Source organism: Sminthopsis crassicaudata, chromosome 4 (assembly GCF_048593235.1).
Source record: "Sminthopsis crassicaudata isolate SCR6 chromosome 4, ASM4859323v1, whole genome shotgun sequence".
NCBI lineage: Eukaryota > Metazoa > Chordata > Mammalia > Dasyuromorphia > Dasyuridae > Sminthopsis > Sminthopsis crassicaudata.
Window position 1 is genome coordinate 118,634,628 of NC_133620.1, and position 19,901 is coordinate 118,654,528.

A 19,901-nucleotide genomic window follows, 5' to 3' on the forward strand; every position below is an offset into this window, starting at 1 on the left:
GCAAGTCATTTAACTCCAACTGCCTCAGGGGAAAATAAAGTAAGAAAAGAAAAAGAAAGAATATTGTAGTAGATGGCCAAAAAACCTTCCACTGAAGCTTATTTCTGTTCCTGTAGGGTCTGTTATGGGGCACACTGATTTGAATGAGACCTCCTTAACTGGATATATATGTCATCAACCAAGTAAAACTAAAAGAAGAATTTGGGCGTGTTGGCAAATCAAGACTGTGCATTATACCTATTTTGACAAAATGTCCCTAAGTAGACTAAAATGATTTTCAGATAAAGTTAGCATCTTGAGGGACTTCCAAACCAGCAGTGGAGTTTTCTTTTAAGACAGATGATTACAAATTCCATGATGTCTCTTACCCTCTGGCCCAAGTCATTCCATCAGTGTTCCCCTAGCCTGATCCAACTCCCAAGGACTATTCCATTTGGAAAGCTGGCTGAACAGTTTGGCTCCCTTTGAGCTTTGCCTCACCCCACCATCTGCCTCATGTAGTGAAAGCCTAGGCAGATGTGAAACTCACATTCCTGTCAGGGGCTAACAATGGGCTTACTGACAGGTGCAGGCAGCCCAGAGCAGATGATGGGCAGGTGCGTGTGCCACCGCTTACTTTCTGCTGGCTCCTTTTCCTCTCCTCTCCCCCATGCCCCGCCCTCTGAGCAACACCTGCCACTCTGGGACACAGGTCAGCCCTAAAACTTGATGGAGTGAAGCCACACCCCAGTCAGGCAAACATGACATCCTCCAACCTTCCTCTATTTCTTGTTCCTTTTCATAAACACCTCTTTCAAGCTACTATAAAGAACTTCTTTTTAAAAGCAAATGGAGATGCTGATAGGCAAACTTGGTTAATCAATCCATAAGAGAAATTATGATCTCTTTCCTGCTGATGAATGCCCAGGCACTCCATTTCTTCTGCTGCTCATTCTTTAAATCAGTGCTTGCTTATTTGTTCCCGTTAGGGGTTGGCCCCTTTCTTGGCCTAAATTCTTATTTGGCAAGGAAGATGCATAGAATATTTTGCCTCAGGTTCTGTTTTTGGGCAATGGAATTTACTTCCAAAAACATTAGTATGTAGACTCCCCCACCTTCCCAATGCCAGAAACCAAATTTCCTGCAATATAAATATATCGCAGAAGCATAGCTCCTCTCTATAATAGTATTTTTTATTTTATTTTGCTTCTTTTTCCTTAATTGGTTAAGGCTACTCATGACTTTTCACCATAGACTAAGAACCATCTTATCATCATCATACACAGACCAAAGTGTTTATTTTTCAGTTATCGGTCTTGATTTTTTTTTTTAAACTGCCATTCATTTCATTTCTAATCACACTGTTATTTTACAGGCACTGCTAAGAATCTGTCAGAAAAACACTCCATTGAACAGTGTTGACAGATGAGAAATTTAAATTGCCAAACACATTAGGGACTTTATGATTCTGAAATGCTCCACATAAGCTTATGTATTTTTCTTCCACAATTCTGGTTTGACAGTAAAGGAGAACTCTTTGCCTAAGACAGAACAACTTGGACCCAATAGAGATTTTAATAGACATTTAAAACAATACCTTCATATCAGACCATTTTATTTTGGGATTTGGTTTTTCAGAGAAAAATTCTGTAGATAATATCAAAAGATCCTTGAGTTAAGTTCCCTGAGGCAGGATACGTTTCATGAAGGAAAGATAGGGGAAAATTTTCTGGCCTTGGAGCTTTTCTTCTCTAGTTTTTAAAATGGTAACTTTTACTAATATTCAGAGCTTTGGGTAAAGATCATTTTTTAATAGGCTTCACCTGAAAACTGGATGAAATCTAAGGAACTGAAAGAAATTCAGGAACCCATGTGGATTCCCACAATTACTTAATAAAATAATAAAATTCCACAATTCTTGATTTCTTTCCAATTAACTACCAATGGTTTAGCAGTGATGCTGGTCAAAGTTAACTGAAGAAACTGTTATTGAGCATAAAGATTTTAGACTTTTTGGATCTTATATCCATTTTTATTCCTAAATATCTATTTGCTATCCAATTTCTTCAGTTGTGCCTGATTCTTTGTAACCCTATTTAAGGATTTTCTTGGCAAAGATATTGCAGTGGCTTGCCATTTCCTTCTCCAGGTCATTTTAAAGATGAGGAAACTGAGGCAAGTAATTGTTTAAGCAACATTCTCAGGATCACACAGCTACTAAGTTTCTAAGGCTAGATTTGCAGCCTTAGGAAACCTTAGGAAGATGGATCTTCCTGACTTGAGGTCTGGCACTCTACCACTGCATCAGCTAGCTGCCTCAGGATAATAGCATCTGATATTAAATATCTACTATGTGCCAAGCATTAGGCCCAATTGTGGGAGACAGAGAAATATAAGACAGGATCTCTGTCTTCAAAGAGAAAAAAAATTGAAATGAAGGGAGAATGAGTACATTTAAGTACATTAGAAGTAGGGTCTACTGGATAAAACACAGTCTTATGTGAAAGGAAGCATATAATACTAAAAATAACTGACTATAACCAATACATAGCACATTATACAATTATATCATTTGATTCTTACAATAGTCTTATAATATACATGCTGGAGTAATTCTTCCTATTTTACAGATAAGGGAATTGTTGAGTATTAGACATCTTGCCCAGAGTCACCCAATGAATCACTTTCAGACTTAAGATTTAAATGCAGTTTCCTGACTCAAAGCCTAGCACTCTGTTATGGAAAGCTACTGTCTTTGTAATATGAGAAAAGCTGAAGAGTAGGATGACACCAGATTGTGAAGGGCCTTGAATAACAAATGAGGGAGTATGATTACTCATTAGCAAAAGGTAGAGCCTGAAGATTTTTCAGCAGAGGAGTTACATAATCATGTTCATCACTCTGACTGAGATGAATTAACGATGGGTGCAACTGGACAAGCCAGACTTTGGAGTCCCTTTCAACATGCCTAACAGCAGAATCTCTGATTAAAGAATTAGTCATTTTATTTGCAATGCTTCCCAGAATAGGTGGGCCAATTTATAACTCCAGCAATAGCATATCAATGTGATGTTTCCCCAGAATTTCTTCAATTGACTATTCCTATCTTTTTGTCCCTTTTGCCAATTTGCTGCATATTAGATGAAACCACAGAGTAGAACTAACTTTCATTTTTCTTAACATTAGTGATCTGGTACATTCATTCATATGGTTGTTAATAGTTTGCAATTATGCCAAGAAGAGTATTTTTAAAAAATATCTCTTGTCTATGATCTACTGGGAAATGGCTTGCCCAGCCAACATTTTATTATTCCTTGATTGATTATCCTGATCCAGGCCTTTAAACCTCTGCTCGAATGCTCTCTTCTGCAAGATGCTGTTTCCAGCCTCCCAGCTGTTGTAGTCTTCCCATATAAGGTGATCCTGAGAGGTAAGTGCTATTATTACCCCCATCTTAGATGAGGAAACAAACAGGTAGAATCGAAGTGAGCTGATCAGCATCTGGGACAGGACTGCAGCTCAGGTCTTTATGACATCAAATCTAGTACTTGATACTCTCAGTTAGTTGCTTTTCCCCAAAATTTTGCCCGATTTTTTCTAGATCACAGCATGATTATGACATGACAATCTGCAGCCTTGAGGTTATTCTTAACTCTCCCTTCTCCCTCATGCCCATACAAATTAGTTGCTAAGTACTGTTAAGTTTTTTCTGCACAACATTTCTTTCCTCTCTCCCTTTCTCTTTACTCATAGAGCTATTACTCTAGTTCATCAAATGCTGACCAACTGTCACCAAAGAGCAAATAAACTCGAGATCTTCCCTCCCCCAAGTGGTAGTTCCCTGCAGACTATGATCTTCCAGTTTAGCACTGACATCCATCATACTGGAAATCTCCATACAGGAAATTTGGACTGGCAACTGCATCTACAGGTGCTATAACCACAGCCATTGAGAACTCTTCCCATCAAAATCCTCTACACTGTCTAATGACTCAATGAAAGAAAATGATAGGATTTTATCAGTGGAAATGTCAAGAAAGATGCATTACCATCTGTTTTGCCACAGCACCCTAAGAACTCTGGGACTTGTCTATCTGACTTGCAGATGAAATTTTCACCTTCAAATATGTGTTGTCTTCCCTATTAGAATGTGAGCTCCCTGAGAGGAAGGATTGTGCTTCACCTTTTTGTGTATATGTATAAATTTTTTCTTTGTGTGTGTGTGTGTATGTACAAAAAGAACTAAAAAAGGTAAATGAACAAATAATTCACTAAAAATTAGAACTGAACAAATGGAAATGAATGACTCAATGAGACATCAACAATCAGTCAAGCAAAATAAAAAAAAATTTAAAAAAAATAGAAGAAAATGTAAAATACCTACTTGGGAAAATTGATCTGGAAAATAGATCTAGGAGAGACAATCTAAAGATTACTGGACTTCCTGAAAGCCATGATTAAAAAAAAAGCCTAGACATGTCCTAAAATCAGAAGGTAAAATAGCCATTGAAAGAATTCACCAATCACCTCCTGAAAGAGACTCCAAAATGAAAACTCCAAGGAATATTGTGGTTAAATTTCAGAACTATCAGACTAAGGAAAAAAATATTATAAGCAGCCAGAAAGAAACAGTTCAAATACTGAGGAGCCACAATAAGGATTACCTAGGACCTAGCATCTTCCACCTTAAAAGATCGAAGGGCCTGGTATCTGATATTCCAAAAGGCAAAGGAACTTGGACTGCAGCCAAGAATAAATTACTGCACTAAATTGAGCATTTTCTTTCAGGGAAGAAGATGGACATTCAATGAAATAGGTGAATTTCATTTATTTCTGATGAAAAGACCAGAGCTGAATAAAAAATTTAACCTCCAAATATAGAACTTAAGAGAAGTATAAGAAGGTAAAAGAAAAGAATTCTTGAAAACTATATCTCTGTTATGGTTACATAAAGAGAGTGTAGGTATAATATGATTTTACTGTTATAAATAGTAGCTAGAAACTAGAGATGGAAAGGGGATCATACTGTACGTATGTATTATGTATACATATAAAAGTATACATACATTCATATGTGTGTATATATATATATATATAAATTCAATTCAACTGACACTTATAAGCTTGGCCTAGCATTGTGCTAAGCTCTGGGGAATACAAAGAGGAAAAAAACTTCATAGTCTTTGCTCTAAAGACGCTCACAATCTAGTAGGGGAAGGAAAACTACATATACACACAATTAACCAGGACACAAAATACTGGAAAATAGCAACTGAATAATACAAATTTTGCTGTAAATAAAGCCATACAATGCTTTTATTTTTTGCTTTGGGGATATTTAGTGTTCTTTCCATTCTACAGTGATTTCTAATTAATTCAGCAAAGTGAGAATTATATACAGGCATATATATATAAACATAAAACTACAGGTATAGACATGTATTTATGGGTTTCTTTCCCCCTTCTCCCCAAATTGTATTTGAGCTGTTGGGACAAGAAAAGTAATGATAGGACAGAGGACCAGAGAACATTTTTTGGATTCCTGTTCAATCACACCAAGGAGCAGTTCATGACCATGAGCACACCTTATATAAGTGACTTAATTATTTTGTTATCAAGAAAAAGAATTTTCAAGGCAGTAGGCTCAAAATACAGTATGTTCCCAAGCAATCTGAATAAAAAATAGGGTCTTATAATAAAGCTCTGATCTTTTTTCAGTCTGATTGCTCTATTCCCAAATCTTATAATACAAACAATGATAATGAATAAGGAGACCAGACATTTCCTATTTACCTCTAAATAAATGTATATTTGGAGCTGATTAATACACAAATAACCAAGAAAAATAAATTCTCTTTTAGCTTGGAGAGACTTTTATGAAAACAAGTACCTTTGGATCAATCAATCAATAAAGATTTATTAAAAATCTTTGATGTACTAATCACTGTAACAGGTATTGGGCAAACAGATATAAATGAAATCATCCTTTCCCTCAAAAAGTTTACTTTGTATTGGGAAGACTTAATACTAGTGCCTTCCCTCTGTGATTACTCCAATTTTATATGTATCTTGTTTACATGCTGCCTTCTGCATTAAAAAGTGAGTTTCCAGAGGTTAGGGACTAATTTTTTTATCATTGTTTTCTTCCAGATCCCAATACAGTTCCTGAAACATCTTAAATGCTTAACAAATGTTTGATGACTGTTTTACTACAATAATATGCATGTAAATAAGCATATACAAAATAAATACAAGGGAATTTTTTTGGAAGGTGGCACTAATAATTTCTCAGGAGGATGGATCAGGAAAAGCTTCATATAGGAGGAGATATTTAAGAAAAGTTTTGCAGGGAACAAAGGATCCAAGAAATACTTCATAACTGGCATTAAATGAACACTGGTGTGGTCAGCATAAGAATGTGGATGATTCATGCAACTTAGTTATTGATACCTAAGAGTTAGCATGATTCTGTGGAAAGAGTGTTGATTTGAAGTCTGAGGACCTTCAGTATAAATTCAGTCTGCTGCTTATCAAACCTGTTTAACCTCTCTGAGGCGTAGTTCCCTCATATATAAAACAAGGGGTTGGACTGGATTACCTCTAAGGTCCTTTCCAACTATGCCTAAGAGTCTAAGAAGGGCAAAATCCTGCTGTATTTGTTAATGTAAACAGTCACTCAAGATTAGGTCTAAGTCTAGTGGGAGTGATTCTGTCTTTGGCAATATGGAAGCTTCTTTAGAAAATACTTTTCCCCCATGATATTTTTATTCTTCCATTTTATGAATGTGATCTATGATTCTTGAAAACTATGTTAACAGACTGATGGCTCTTGGGGGTCTTATGAAATTTGAAAACCTCTTGAGAACAGATCCATTGTTGGATCAACAGGGCCCTGTCTAGTGGCCTCTTCTTTTTTCTCTCTGAGTATTCTCATCAGTTACCATGGCTTAATCTCTATGCAGATGACTCAAACCTATATATCTAGGCCTCATAAGCTCCCATTCTCCATTGCCAATTGCCAACTACATTTCCCATACATTATATGTCCCATACTTATCTCAAACTTGACATATGCAAAATAAAACTCATATTTCCCCTAAAACTAGTCCCTGCTCCTAACTTCCCTATTTCTGTCAAGAACACCATTATTCTTCTAGTTACCCAGGTTCGTGATCTAAAAGGCATCCATGGCTCTTTACTCTCATTCACCCCTGTATCTAATTGGTTGCTAAGCCTTCTTTGAATTTCTTTCTCTATTCCTAAAAGCCACATTTTAGTTCAGAACCTCATCACTCTTTACTCAGACTACTCCAACAGCCTCTTAATTGGTCTCCCTGCAGCCAATCTATCCTTTTTCCAATGCATTCTGCAGACATCTGACAAATTAACATTCATAAAGCACCATTCTGATTATTTTCTTCTTTGCTTAAGGAACTTCAATGGCTCTCTGTTGCTTCCGTGATGAAATACAAACTCTACTGCTCAACATGTAAATTAGCTCTCCATAGTCTGGTATCATTCTGTCTTTCCCGGCTGATTACAAATCACTTCCCTTCCTACCCTCTACATGTCCTTGATATTATCCATACTTGTTATTCTGTCTTCTATCTCCATTCTTTTGCTCTGATCGGGAGGAATATGACTCCTCTATGAATGACAGAAAAATGCCTACTCCCCTCCCCTTCCATATATCTCTAACACATCGTTAAGCATAAAAATTCTAAGGATGACACCTCCAAGTAAGAGCTATGTTGGACAGATTGTCATTGTCATCCAACTATTATCCCGTCATTTAGTCATTCCTTTTATACAATGATATTAAGTAGAAGATATTGAGAATGAAGAACCATGACCATATACTGAATACTATAGTATTTTGTGTAACTGTGTAATTAAGTGTGAACTTAACTGCTTTTCAAATATCAAATAAATTTTTTTATATAAAAAACTTAAAAAAAAAAAACAATTTTCCATCCCAGGTATTTATGGTCCTGCTTCTTCTCCATACTCGGAGTATTCTTTCTCTTAATCCTGCCTCCTGAAATCTCTAGTTTTCCCTTCAAAGCTCAGCTCAAGTGCCATCTCCTATAGGAATAATAGTGTCACAGAGAATCACAGATTTAGAGCTAGCAGGGGCCTTAGAATTCATCTTCTTCAGAAGGGCTGAATTTGGGACTCATGGTACTGTAGTTTAAAATTCTACTTCTGTCAATTATTACTTGAAAGACTTTGGGTAAGTAAAATAACTGCTCTGGGTCTCAGTTCCCTTAACTGTGAAATGAGGTTATTAGACAAGATGAGCCCCTAACGTCCCTTCTAGCCTAAAATTAGGAACCTCATTTTAGTATGTGACAAAGGGGTGGGATTTGAATACAAGCCATCTGTTTCCAGATTCAGAGCTCAGTCCTGGTACCATAAGGCCTTCCCTGATTTCCACCTCCATCGCCCACATATTTTGTATGTACTTCTCCATGTATATGTATTGTTCCCCTTTGGTAGAATCAGGGATTGCCTCATTTGTGCCTTTGTATCACAGTGGCCAGCACAGTGTCTGGTATGTAGGAGGAATAGGTTCCGATTTAAAGGTGCTTACATTCTACTGGTTGGATATAATATGTACGAAGATAAGTATAGATATGATTCTTTAAGAAAGGAAAAAGCACTTAAAACTAGGAGGATGGGAAAATATTTGCCATAGGAAAGATAGCACTTGAATTGAGCCTTGAAGGAAGTTAGGAATTCTAAGAGGAGCAATAGAATAGTCTATACAAAAACACAGATATTGAGGAAAGAAATATCATTTTGAAAAAATAGCAGGTAAGCTACAATGAATAGAATGTGTGTGTGTATACTATATATGTATGTGTTTAGACACATGTACCTATATGTGTATAAGTATATACATATGTACCTACACACATACATGTGTTTATATTTATGTATTATATGGAATGCATGTTATAATTTGTAATATTTATATGTGATTATATATATAAAATATATCTATATTTATGTATTATATTCCCAGAAGCAATAGGGAATCACTGAAGTTGTCCAGTGAATAAAATGGTAGAGCAGGAGGAAATTTTAATTATTTGGTTGAATATCACAATAACTTGGAATTTAGGTATAATATTTATAAATAGTCTTTCATTAAAGCAATTTTTGTGCCTTTGATATAACTCTATAACTGGGATTTATGAATGATGCCTTTTGGGATAACACTACATTTATATTAGATATTGAGGCATCTTTTTCCTTAAAATTTATTCTCTATAAGATAAATATATATTTTAAAAATTTGTATAGTTAATATCCTTGCAAGGACCTCACAATCTAATGGAGAAAACAACACAAAACCAAATATATGCAAATAAGCTATGTAAAAAAAAATCACAAGAAATAATTAAGAGGGAGGGACCTAAAGTTAAGAAGGGCTGGACAAACTTTCCTGTAACAAAAGAAGGAATTTAAGTTGGGACTTGAAGGAAGCCAGGGAAGTCAGTAGTTAGAAAGAAGGAAGGAAAAAGTTGAAGATATGAAGGAGAGAATGCTCCAAGCCAAGAGATGGAGTGTCTTGTTCATGGAGAAGTCAAGAGGTCAGTGTCAATGGATTGAAGAATACATGTCAAGGAGTAAGATATAGGAATACTGGAAAGGTGGAAAGAAAGTAGCTCATAAATGGCTTTGAATACTAAGCAGAACATTTTGACTTAAGGCAGGCAGATCTACCAGGCTACTGCAATAGTTCAGGTATGGGGTGATGAAAGCCCTTTAACTTCTAAATCTATGAAGAAGGCAGAAGTGCATACAGTTCTATCTTGGGAATTGAGGAACTAAAAGATTGAAGATACTAATAAACAAAAGATAGTTTGGACAATTCTTTGTAAAGGATTTAAGACAAGCTACAAATTAGACATGAAAAAGAGAAGATAAAGAGATTACAAATTTCACTGCACTGCTGGAAGAATTTATTAATAAAATGCAAGAGATCTGAATATGGCTGCAGGAATGCCTTTATTTAAATACTTCAAGGATAATGCCATCTCTACAGATATCCATCTACTAATGCTAATCAAGGTCATCTTTAATAGGACAATTGCTACTAAACTATTGATCATCTTATGAAAAACTTAGTAGTGAGACTCTTCAAACTAATATAGCTGATCCTCAAACAACAAATATCTAGTTGGACTTATACTTGCGGCCTTTTTAGACTGGGAAGGACTAGCCAGAGCATGCATTCTGCTAGCTTAGACTTCAAAAACTTAGGGTCATCTCCACACAATAAGGCACTGAAGCAAGATTTTAGAGGAATCTGTGGTGGAAAAATGTTTTGTAACTATATTTTATTATAATAATTATTAGAAAGCCATGTAGAGATTAACTGAAGAGGACATTATGTTTTACATATGTAGATGTATATTATATTTATGTTTACAAGTATGTGTTGTTATTATATTCACTGAATTGTATTTATAAAGCAAAAATTATAATTCCTCTATGATAGTTTTTTTGACATTTGCTATCAAAAAACTGGAAATAGAGACAGATAAGAAATAGTCTAGTTTTGTAGGTTGATTTTGAGACAAAGAATCAGATAAAAAAGAATCCAGCTGTGGAAGAAGAGAGAGAGGCAGAAAAGATCTACATAGCCAAAGACTGTTGACTTCAGTGAGGTAGAAAAAGGAAAGGATGTTTGTCATCAGGAGCAGCAATTTTCAGGTTTCAGCCAGAGTAAGATAATGGATTAAAAACAAAATAGGAACCTAGCTTAAAGATTCTAATAGTTATGTTCTTCCCAGAAAAAAAATACTCATTTTTTAATTAAAGGAGGATTTATCAAGTATTCAATGTATGACACTAAACAGGGATTCAAAAGAAAGAAAACCTTTTCTTTCCAGGATCTAACTAGTCTCACTGATGTATAGGACATGCATAGATAAGACAAATAACAGTTCAAGCCGATGCATCACTGAGTGTCAAAATGAGTGCTACATACAATAAAGATTATGTTTTCCTATGTTATTAATATAGAAGTTTATTCTTTAAACTATCTACTGAACTGAAACAATATCATTGGGCATGGGTAAGGACTTAAAACAGAATCTACTTCAAAACCTGTTAAAAAAAAAAAAAAGAGAGAGAGAGCCTTAGCATAGGAAACATAGTGAAGTATTCAATAAAAATCTGGTTGACTAACAGATCGATCAAATAATATTGGAAAAAAATGGCTAACATATTATTTGATATTAATATGTTAGCCATATCTTCCCCAATATTATCCACCTAAATCATAGGCTCAACGAATATGAAATAACTTTATTATTATAATATTCAATGGAATAAGAGTTGTAAAGATTAACTGATATATAGGACAATAGATTTAGCTGTTACTCCATGATTTGTTAAGAAGCAGAAATCAAATGACTTTATAAAGCACATGAACTCTAGAGCCCTCTAAACCTTCCTCTTGAAATAACAACTGTACTAAAAGGGGAAAAACATTGGAAGAAAGCTGGAGTTCTTGGCCATTCCGGGGTTATGATTAGTCATGATAATCAATCTGGTGTCTGTACCTGTAAGCCTGAGAGTTGAGCAGCTGATTTTCCTTGAAGACACAAAGTCTGAGCAATAAAAGCATTTAAGTCCTCCAGGGAGAGAGTATCCACCTGAAAGAAAAGAGAAAAAAAATAAAATCTAGCTCTAAGCTATGGGGGAAAAAAATCACATCTTTTTGCAAACATGCTTTTATTTATTTTATTTATTTTATTTATGCTTTTTATTTTATTTTATTTTATTTATGATCACATGCATATGCTATAGTTAGACTTTCAGGGCTAATAAAAGGGATGCCAACAACAAGATAAACAGATGGATAAAAGTGAATATAATATAGTCCCAACTTTCTCAGGTCCAAATCTTAGGCTCGATGTTATATAGGCTCTCTCCTGTTGCTCACCCAATTCAAAAGGCTTTCATGTTGTTCTCATTTTTCCTTTTGGCTTCTTCTAACTGGCCTCTTCACTAATGCTGGCAATTTGAGCATGAACCCAGGATGCCTTAGTGTCCTAACAAAACTAAATTTTTGGATCAACTCTGTTCCAGTCCAACCTGAAGCTCCAGATTGATTTAAAAACCTAATTAAAGGGGCAGTTAGGTAGTCCAGTGGCTAGAACACCAGCTTTGAAGTCAGGAGGACCTGAGTTCAAATTTGGTTTCAGACACTTAACACTTCCTGGCTGTGTGACCCTGGGCAAGTCACTTAATCTCAATTAAATCAGCAAAAAAAAAAAAAAGAAAAGAAAAGAAAAAAACCGAATTAGTGTTCCTGTTGTGCTTCAGAATTGGGCTAGACTTGCTAGAATAAATCAGTACCTAGTCTTTCTTCTCTCCATCTTATCTAGAACTTGACCTATATGCTCTGAAGATGCTAGTTTGGGAGCAAACCACCATCCCAGCACAGTGAGCAAATCAGAACTTACTTGAATTCTCTCTGTTGTGACAATTGATTATAATGTTATTTTTTATATTAAGAAGAAAAGCAGCAAGAGGGTGTAGTAGACAAAAATCAATTTCAAGTTCAATTAATTAAACTTGAAAGCAAAAGAATTGAGTTCAAATCAGTGTTTTAGACACTTATTAACTATGTGACCCTAGGCATGTTCCTTAACTTCTGTTTGTCTTAGTTTTCTGATCTGTAAAATGTTAATAGTAGTACTGATTTCTCAGGGATGTTGTGAGGATCAAATGTCTTCCTAGGGCATGTAATTTATCTCTCAGAATTTTAGTTTTCTAATCTATAAAATGAGGCAATTGGACTTGATGGCTTCTGAGTTTGCTTTCAACTCCAAGTCTATGATCCTCCAAGTTAATGCAATACTGATAGATAGGGAGTTCTGAATTCTGAAGGACCCTTGATGTACCAACTGCTTTCAGCAATCACTGGTTGGCAGCAGCCTCTCTTCTCAATGTTAACTCTGTGGGAAGTTTTCTATTAGAGAGAAATGGGGAAGGGGTTAAAAAAATGACATGGATGCTGGTCTATCATTCAATGCATTTCAACAAACACCTGTGAAGCAGTGAGGCACTGTGCTAACATCTGCAGAGACAAATGCAACAGCCACAGGAGGAATGATAAGACCTGGAGGTTTGGAAGACATCTTAGGGGCCAGCTAGACTAACCCCTATAAAAAAGGAACCTTCACTATAACATACTTGACAAATGGACTAGGACAACATTGGCCCTTGTTTAATGTTGTGGCCTCATGATCTTTCAAATAAATATCCCTCGGGAGTGGCTCAGTTCATCATACCTGTTTCAGTACTGGAAGCAATGATCCAACTGGGCCAGGTGACTTGATTCATCAAGGGCAGTTAGGCGCTCTCTTACTCTCTCTTTACTTATTTTAGGTATTAACTTCCTGCTAGTCATCTAGTTTTGTCACTTCCAATGTAAAGGGACATCCTGAATTCAAATTCTACTGAGAGGATACAACATATATTCCAGTTTGGAAATAGAAAGTAAATGCAAATCAACTCAAAATAATTAAAGAGGGAGAAATAAAATTAAGAAAACTCATCAGTTTTCACTTGTCTCAGAGTTCTTGGAATTATTCACCCAGAAATGATCATGAAGCTTTACTAAATTGTAAAGTGAGAAGGCCTTTCAATTGCTCCCACAGAAAATCACCAGAGAACCCTCTTGAAAAATAATCCCCTCTCATTATATTGATTTTATTTGTGTTTAATTGAGAAGTATTCAGTGGCAAAGTAAAACAAAGGAGAAGAGAGGAAAAAAATTTAAAAAACAACCTCCTATAGCAATTTAGAAGCTATTAAAAATGTTTAATATGCTCATTTCCAGATAAAAATACCCCCCCTATAAATCAGGAAGACTTTTCATTAGGGATTCCTGCTGACCCTCACTATGAAAAACCTCTTCCCTTGGGAAGGTCTGCTAAACCCTGCATAAAGGAAGGTAGGGTAATGGATATCAGGAACAGTGTAACATTGCAAAGTACTCTTAGCATTCATTATCTCCACCCAAGCGGAAGATATTGATTGGCTGCTAAGATCTGATAATATTCTTTCCAACCCTATATCTACCCTTTGCTATTTTTATTTCAAGGCAGGTGTCACCTTTGTGAAAATGACAGCAACTATAATTATTTCAGGGAGGAATGGAAAAATCTGAAAATGCATACATAGCATTTGTGGCCAGAAAAAAAAAAGTCAACCAGAAAATAAATGCTTTATGAAATCAAATAATTCCTCATAGTTCTGCGTTTAGGCTAAACTTGAGTTAGCTTTTAATTCTGTTTTTTGTTGTTGTTGCTGTTGCTGTTATCAGCCAGTTTCAAAGAGTGCTGATTTAAAATATCAACTTGGGCAATATATTTCACATATATTTCCTTTTCATCAACCAAGCAAAATTTCTCAAAAGTTTATGGGTTTTTTTTTTAAATAAAAAATTTGCTTCTTATTTTTATTACAATGTATTTTAAGAATAAACTCCTTAAGCCAATCCATCCCTGAACTTCTTATATAGCAACTCACACTAAAGTGATTTTATTTAAGCAAAAACAAGTGAGAATTTTCTTTTCAGTCCCTTGTCTTGCTTTAGGTATGTACAAATTACAGTTGAAAAACTGTTATAATTGTATTTTGGGTTTCATAATAAAAATAATTTTAATTATGACATACAGTGATAAAACTCTTAAAATTCCATTTTAAAAAGATCTCCTGGTCATTTTGACCCTGATGAATTGAAATCAAACACCTAGACGGGTTAATTCCACAAAGTAAAATTCTGTGGCATGGCTGCATACTAACTATATCCAGCTGTCTTACTAATGCCTGTCCAATTAGTCAAAAGGAAACCAACTAAATTAAAGAGTTTGAACCACTCCACACAGTCTATCCCTACTTCTGGAATGATAGCTCCAAGTGTTGTACTGTTACTCTTGTTGCTGATAGATAAGCAGCATTATATTGACATATGAATAGTATACATATGCATTTTTCATGAGTTAGAAGAGATTGCTTATTTTTTTTAATCCTCTTCCAAATTCTCATGAAAGCTCACTGAAAGAGACTGACAGTTTAGCTAATTGTAAAGTTGGATGGAAAACATGAAATACTAAAATATAAACATATAATATTGATATGTACATAATATATATTATGTACAAGTTTATATACATATGCAGAACACTTATACAAATACATATTATAAACAAAACTAAGGTAAAAGATAATATAGCTATACTTTCAGAAACATGAAATAATTGGACTCATTGAACTAATACAACATAATTATTGGACTTAATGCCCAACTTAAGTAACTTCTTCTAAAAAAAAAACACAAAACCTTGATAATCCATAAAATAAATTCAGGGTGGTGGCAAATAAGAAGTGTGCTTTTAAAAAATCCACACAATTCTGAAAAAAGAATTAACTATACTTGATAAAATCATTACACTGATTTAGCTCAAGAAGGTACATTTTCCCCGATGAGGGTAAGTATTAATCATCTTATGATTAATAGAAGATAAACTGACAAAAATGAAAAAAAGTTAGGTTAGATATGTTGAGTAGGCTCTAATGCCAAATTGCTTATTGCTAAGATTAGGAGAAACTGTTAAAAACTATTTTTATCTGGTCTCAACTTCTGAATTAACCAAAACAGCAATTATACTATAATATGAATCAATAATATGAGTTATTATTATGAATACTGCAACCAAATATCCAAATAATTTAATCTCTACCTTTAATCCCCACTTTTGCAATAGTTTAAATTCTGAATTAAGTGATCACTTTTAAGACATGCAAGGGCAATTAGGAAGGCAAAGCCAGTATAATCTAACTACTGGATCTAATGCCCTGTTTGAATAACTTCCTCTAAAGAAAATTGGTAATTTATAAAATGAATTCAGAGTATTGGCATGAAAACATGAAAAACAGAATTATATGACTTTCTATTACAACCAAATGAGAATTTAATGGCTATAACACAGTATAGTCGTCATGGTCAGGAATCAGGAGAATTGACAAGGTAGGTAGCTTGAAGAGGTCATGGGAGCTGATGAAAATGTCTCAATGAGCCAGAAGAGCAGATACTTGGTTGAGGTTTTTGTTGTCATTATGACAAGTGAGAAACACAAAAACCTGCTTTAAAAAAACAAAGCAAAACAAAACAGCTGAGATGCTGCAACAAGAGAGAAGCCAGTATATGCTTAAAATATTTTCTTTGTTAAGATGCATAAAGAGCATGAGTGGAAATTTTATTAAAACTACAATCTGGATGATTTCCCTAGAGTCTGGTTTATGGACATATACTAATGCTAAAGATCTAGAAGGACTAATCAACTAGTCAGAAAAAATAGCAACATCCCACAATGCAATATTCCATAAGAATAAGGTCCCAAAGCACCTACTAGGATTAGTTCTCAATGCAATATTAGGTATTACCTGACAAAGGAGGTAGATCAAGAGACAGCACAGGGCTTTAAGAGAGTTTTCGAGAACCTGAAGTTCTTCTCTTTCATTCCAAAGATGAAAACAGGCCAGGAAGGTGTTAAAACGCTGGGCTTGTACCTCTGCCTCTTTGCTCAGCCACAATGTTCTCAAACTAGGTGTTCCACCTATTTGAAAACAAGTCCATTTACCATTCTTCTCAGAACTGGCATATTAAAGTGTACCTCTTTCAGAAATACAATGAAAGGGAAAAAAAATTTCTTGTTCAGGACTCAATGCTTTTAAAACTTGGAAAAATTAGAAGATGAATGAGTATTTTAAAAAACTTTTTTTTTTCAGGATTTAAATATGTTCTATTTATAAGTATTTCACTGAACATGACTTACTTCTGAAGAATATTTATTTCTTATAATTCCTAAATAGGTAAATTTATTACATTTAATAACATTTGGTGTCTCCATAATGCTTTCCCCATCTTTTTTGTTGAAGGTAGGGAATTGGGATTGGGAATCTGGAGTGGTGTATGTGGGTCCTAGCGTGGGAAACTTATTTCATAATTGCAGGTCTGTCTCCCCATCTCCCTCCTAGATTCCCCCACATTAAATCACTTGTCCATGACTGTGTAATCATGTGCCAATGGCAAGACTTGAATTCTTATCTTCTTGTCACCAAAGCAAGGTATTATAGCATACTGTTTTCAGGGACTTTCAGAATGAATCTCCAATTAGAGATGTGATAAATATAGAGGTCAAATGAACTAGAGTTATACAGATTACCTGATATCGGAACTAAGAAGATGATTTTTGGAAATTTGCCTTGTTAATTCTAACTTTTTTCTCCTGTGCCTCTAAAACTCTAAACCATCACAAAACCAGTTATCTTTAATATGAAATTTTTAGTAATCCACTTGTAAATAGAGTGGGTCATCTAAAATAGGCAAATGAGTAAAAATATTAAACATTTATATCACATATTATGTAGAAATCAAAGAGTGAAATAAAATGCTTCTACAGAAACCACTACAAACAAACATCATTAAGTGCCATGAACATACCATACTCGGTTATGTTTAAGAATTCCAAATGGAGATATTGACAAAAATAGAACAGCTTCATACTGCTGCCATATTAGAGCCATCTTGCTTTTGCTTGTTGAGCAAACAGAAAGGTGCCAGTTTTAAGATCAGGCAGATTAAGCTGTAATTGATAACACATCTCCCTTTATTAGAAGCAGCTGCAGTCTTCAGTTAGAAACACTTGGCTATAATAAATAGTTAAAGTGCTGTAATGCTGAGATCTGGATGTTACACATGTTTACTAAGCAAACAAAGTCCACTAACCAAATGGTATCAGAGTTAAATCAATCTAAAAAAGAGAATTCTTCTACTTTTCCCCTTTAACATCCACAAAATTTATTTTAATTTTTTCTCATAAGGACATTTCCTAACAACAAATATGAATCACACCTCATTCCCCCAAGCCATTTGCAATTTTGAAAAGTCAGAAGTGTTTTTTGTACCAGGTAGTTTTTTTTCATTATTTATTCTGCAACCAAAAAAAGAGGTGTATTTTCTCTTTTTTTTTTTCTTGAAAAATTAAAGACAAAAATGGAAGAAATTACAATGGTACAAAGAATGTGATTTTGTAGTAATATGATCTAATAATTAAATATCACAGAAAAATTATAGATGCTCCACTTTTTCAATTACTTCTAACATATTAAGCAAGTCATTTAAGAACCAATTCCTATTATGAGTTAAGAATGAATGAGAAATGAAAGGATTTTATTCTAAAAGTGTAGAGAATAATAATTTCCCTTTCCTTAAAGCTAACAAAAGCAAAGAAAATCCAAATCTTAAAAAAAGTATGTTAGGTATCATAATTTAAAGGATGCTAGATTTGTAACTAAAACAACAAACCAAACAATCATCTTTTAGGTTCAAATACTAATCCTGGTACTTTTACTTGGGTAACTGGGCAGGTCATTAAATGTTTATGGGTTTTAGCTTCCTCATTTGCAAAATTAGGGGGTCAGATTCAGGTCTAGGACCTCTAAGTTCTTTTAAAACTGAGTAAAGACTATGTAAAAATAGATGATAACCTTTGTAAAGGTGCTCATGGGGGCAGACTAGGGACTCTCCTTTATTTCCATGAAAAGAAAACTAAATCATTAATATTTGGAGTAAGACGATAAATCATTCTTAGATGTGAGAAACAAGAAACTTCAGCACATTAGGAAGAAATTTGTTACCATAAGATTTTCAGACACCGATTAAAGTTCAATTAATCAAGTAATTTTGCTTTATATAAAGTGAGATAACCAGTTTTGTTCATTTCCCCATTAAAAAATTGTGGCATTATCTTCACTTCTCAGTCATCTCTCACAAACTATTATGCCATCTAAAACAGAAAGCAAGGTATGGAGTTTGCCCTCTATTCCACTCCCCAACTCCCCATAAGTGATTGCTCAGTTGTTCGTTATATTTAGAATCCGCTCCAGCCAAGCTTTACCCCACCTTTCAAATATCTTTCCGGCTATCATACCCCAAGTCAAGTATCTCCTGTCTGTCAATCGCCATCATCTTCTAGTTATAGAACTATACTCAAATAAATTCTGTCATTGTTTTTGTCAATCTATTCCCTACAACTCCATTCAACCTCCCTGTAAATTTCTCAATCAAGACTTTTCCTGGTCATCCCTTATAGATGTTTAATTTCCCTGTTAGGATGTAAGGTTCATAAGGCCAGGAATTGTTTTTACTTTTAAAATTTGTATCCACATAACATTTCCAATGAAGGAAGTATTTAACAAATACTCCTTTTCTCTTCCTTCTTCCCTTACAAATTACAAGTCTAGATTAAAACCTCTTTCTCCAAGAAATCTTTCCCAATCCTTCCCTCCCTCCCTCCCTCTCTCTTTTTCCTTCTTTCCTCTCTTCCTCTTGACATAATTTTTTAGAACATAGATGAAGAAAGTAACTGAAAATATTTTTATGGACCAAAATTGCACTATCTTATTGACCATCACACAAAATACAATTTATGCTGATTTTTTTTTTCCCCCTTAAAAAAAGGAAAAGATACTTGTTAAATAGAGGATGGTTGTCTGGGAGAGGTAGGATAAGGGATCCTGGGAGTCTATGGCAATGTAATAAAATGAAAGACATCAATGAAAACTTATTTTATTAAAAAAGGGAGACAAATAAAGTTTTTAAAAAAGCATCAGGTAGCAGCTAAGCTTTCAGCCTCACCCTTTATGGAAATGGAAATCCTATCAAATTATATTACTTTTAAGAATGTTATCAAAGAATTCTATGACAGAAATAGGAGATAGGTTGGTCTGGTCATGTGGTTTGAGTAAGGGATAGTCAGTATTCTCTACTACTATGTTAGAAGTTGGAAGAAATTTAAAACAAAGAAACAAAAAAAGGTCTCCAGAAC

The 19,901-nt window shown here is 34.6% G+C and overlaps 1 protein-coding gene across 4 annotated transcripts in view; it reads right to left on the reverse strand.

Moving 5' to 3' along the window:
- The window catches only part of FAM120B (family with sequence similarity 120 member B), a 121,993-nt gene that overhangs the window by 52,611 nt on the left and 49,481 nt on the right, over positions 1 to 19,901 (reverse strand). For all 4 annotated transcript variants that reach the window (XM_074309276.1, XM_074309277.1, XM_074309274.1 and 1 more), the window contains exons 5-6: positions 16,456 to 16,628; positions 11,559 to 11,651 (exon numbers count right to left, since the gene is read on the reverse strand). In XM_074309276.1, coding sequence (XP_074165377.1) covers positions 11,559 to 11,651; positions 16,456 to 16,628 — 266 coding nt within the window. The remainder of the gene's footprint in view (positions 1 to 11,558; positions 11,652 to 16,455; positions 16,629 to 19,901) is intronic.